This window comes from Octopus bimaculoides, chromosome 2 (assembly GCF_001194135.2).
Source record: "Octopus bimaculoides isolate UCB-OBI-ISO-001 chromosome 2, ASM119413v2, whole genome shotgun sequence".
Classification (NCBI taxonomy): Eukaryota; Metazoa; Mollusca; class Cephalopoda; order Octopoda; family Octopodidae; genus Octopus; species Octopus bimaculoides.
The window spans coordinates 121,793,890-121,795,195 of NC_068982.1; the positions used below are offsets into that span (position 1 = coordinate 121,793,890).

The 1,306-nt window shown below is 44.2% G+C and overlaps 1 protein-coding gene across 1 annotated transcript in view; it reads right to left on the reverse strand.

The window, feature by feature from the left end:
- Positions 1-474, reverse strand: part of LOC106871806 (uncharacterized) — a 2,590-nt gene extending 2,116 nt beyond the window's left edge. The window contains exon 1 of the mRNA XM_014918455.1: positions 139-474. Within this exon, the coding sequence (XP_014773941.1) occupies positions 139-474 (336 nt within the window). The remainder of the gene's footprint in view (positions 1-138) is intronic.
- Positions 475-1,306: the final 832 nt, after the last annotated feature.

Consider the following 1,306-nt stretch of genomic DNA (forward strand, 5'->3'; position numbering starts at 1 on the left):
GTCGTATGATCTGTGTGTTTCTGTAATTCGTTGGAGGGTGGTGTCACGTCGCCTAAGGACAATGTCTCTGGGATTGTGCTGTTCACCGTGAAGGAGTACAGCTATTTCATTGCATGCGGGTGAATTGTAACGGCCTACATGTTCTGTAGATGGTCTTTTCTGAGCATCTATGATAACATTGAAATTAGAAGAAGCTTCTGTTTCCAAGGCATACTTGAAGCTGCGTACGTAGCTGTTTGTCTGGTGCAGAAGATCTTGTAGTTGCATTATCAATTGAAATTTAGTGCCATTGGAAATGGAGTTTCGTCGGGTGGCTTGTTCATGTAAATTACCTACAAAGTACAGTTGAAGGAATTGAGGATCTTGATTTTCAGCAAGTTTGAGCGAGCCTATCCTATGGTAAACCTGTCCCTGAACTTCGAAATTTGGCATAAACCCACCTTCTTGAACAACATTAGCGCCGAAAGATGTCATTTGGAATGCACAGTTGTACTTGCGGATGTTATTTAGGAAATGTTTCTACTCTCTATTTGTGCCAACGTAGAGTGACTTTAACAGCTGTGGTGGATCCTGCAGCGGAGTGGGGTTAACTTTTCCATTAGCGCAAAACATAGCAGGAGTTTCTCTGGACCACTTATTATCATTGCAGAAAGAGCAAGTGATGGACATATCTCCAATGTTTATATCTGAGTGGCCATCATAATGAAGGTTAGGGTTGTAGCTGAAAGCCTTTAATAACCATCGTGAGCTGCATGGCGTTGAAAATACTCGTCTATGAGCTCTTTGTTGAATGGTACTCTGCAGCATAGAATGTCTCTGTTGTAATGTGTGGAAAGCTCGCACAGCAGCCATGTTGGCAGCATTCCTGAGCAGGCATGTAGCGCGTTCGTTTTTTCTTCTCTGCAGCACGTGCAGCAGCAGTTGAGGCACAATCAGCACTTCGCCGAACTTTACGCTGGTATTGAGTCTCTGCAGCTTGTGCAGCAACAGTTGAGGCAACATCAGCACTTCGTCGTACTTGACGCTGGTGTTAAGTCTCTGCGGCTCGTGCATCAGCAGTTGAGGCAGCATCAGCACTTCGTCGAAGTGTACGCTGGTGATCTGTTTGGAGTGTTCTTGAAGTGGTTGTACGTTCAGCATTTTGTGATCGTCTAATGTCAGTTTCCAACGACGATTCATTTGCCCTTCTTGCTGATGATGTTGCAGCTTTCGCAGTTTCGTGTCCAATTGAAGAAGTCTTTCTTCGGGGCATGATCTAAAATAAGCATGATGAAATGCAGTGAGATACACTGTGAAGTATGAAATA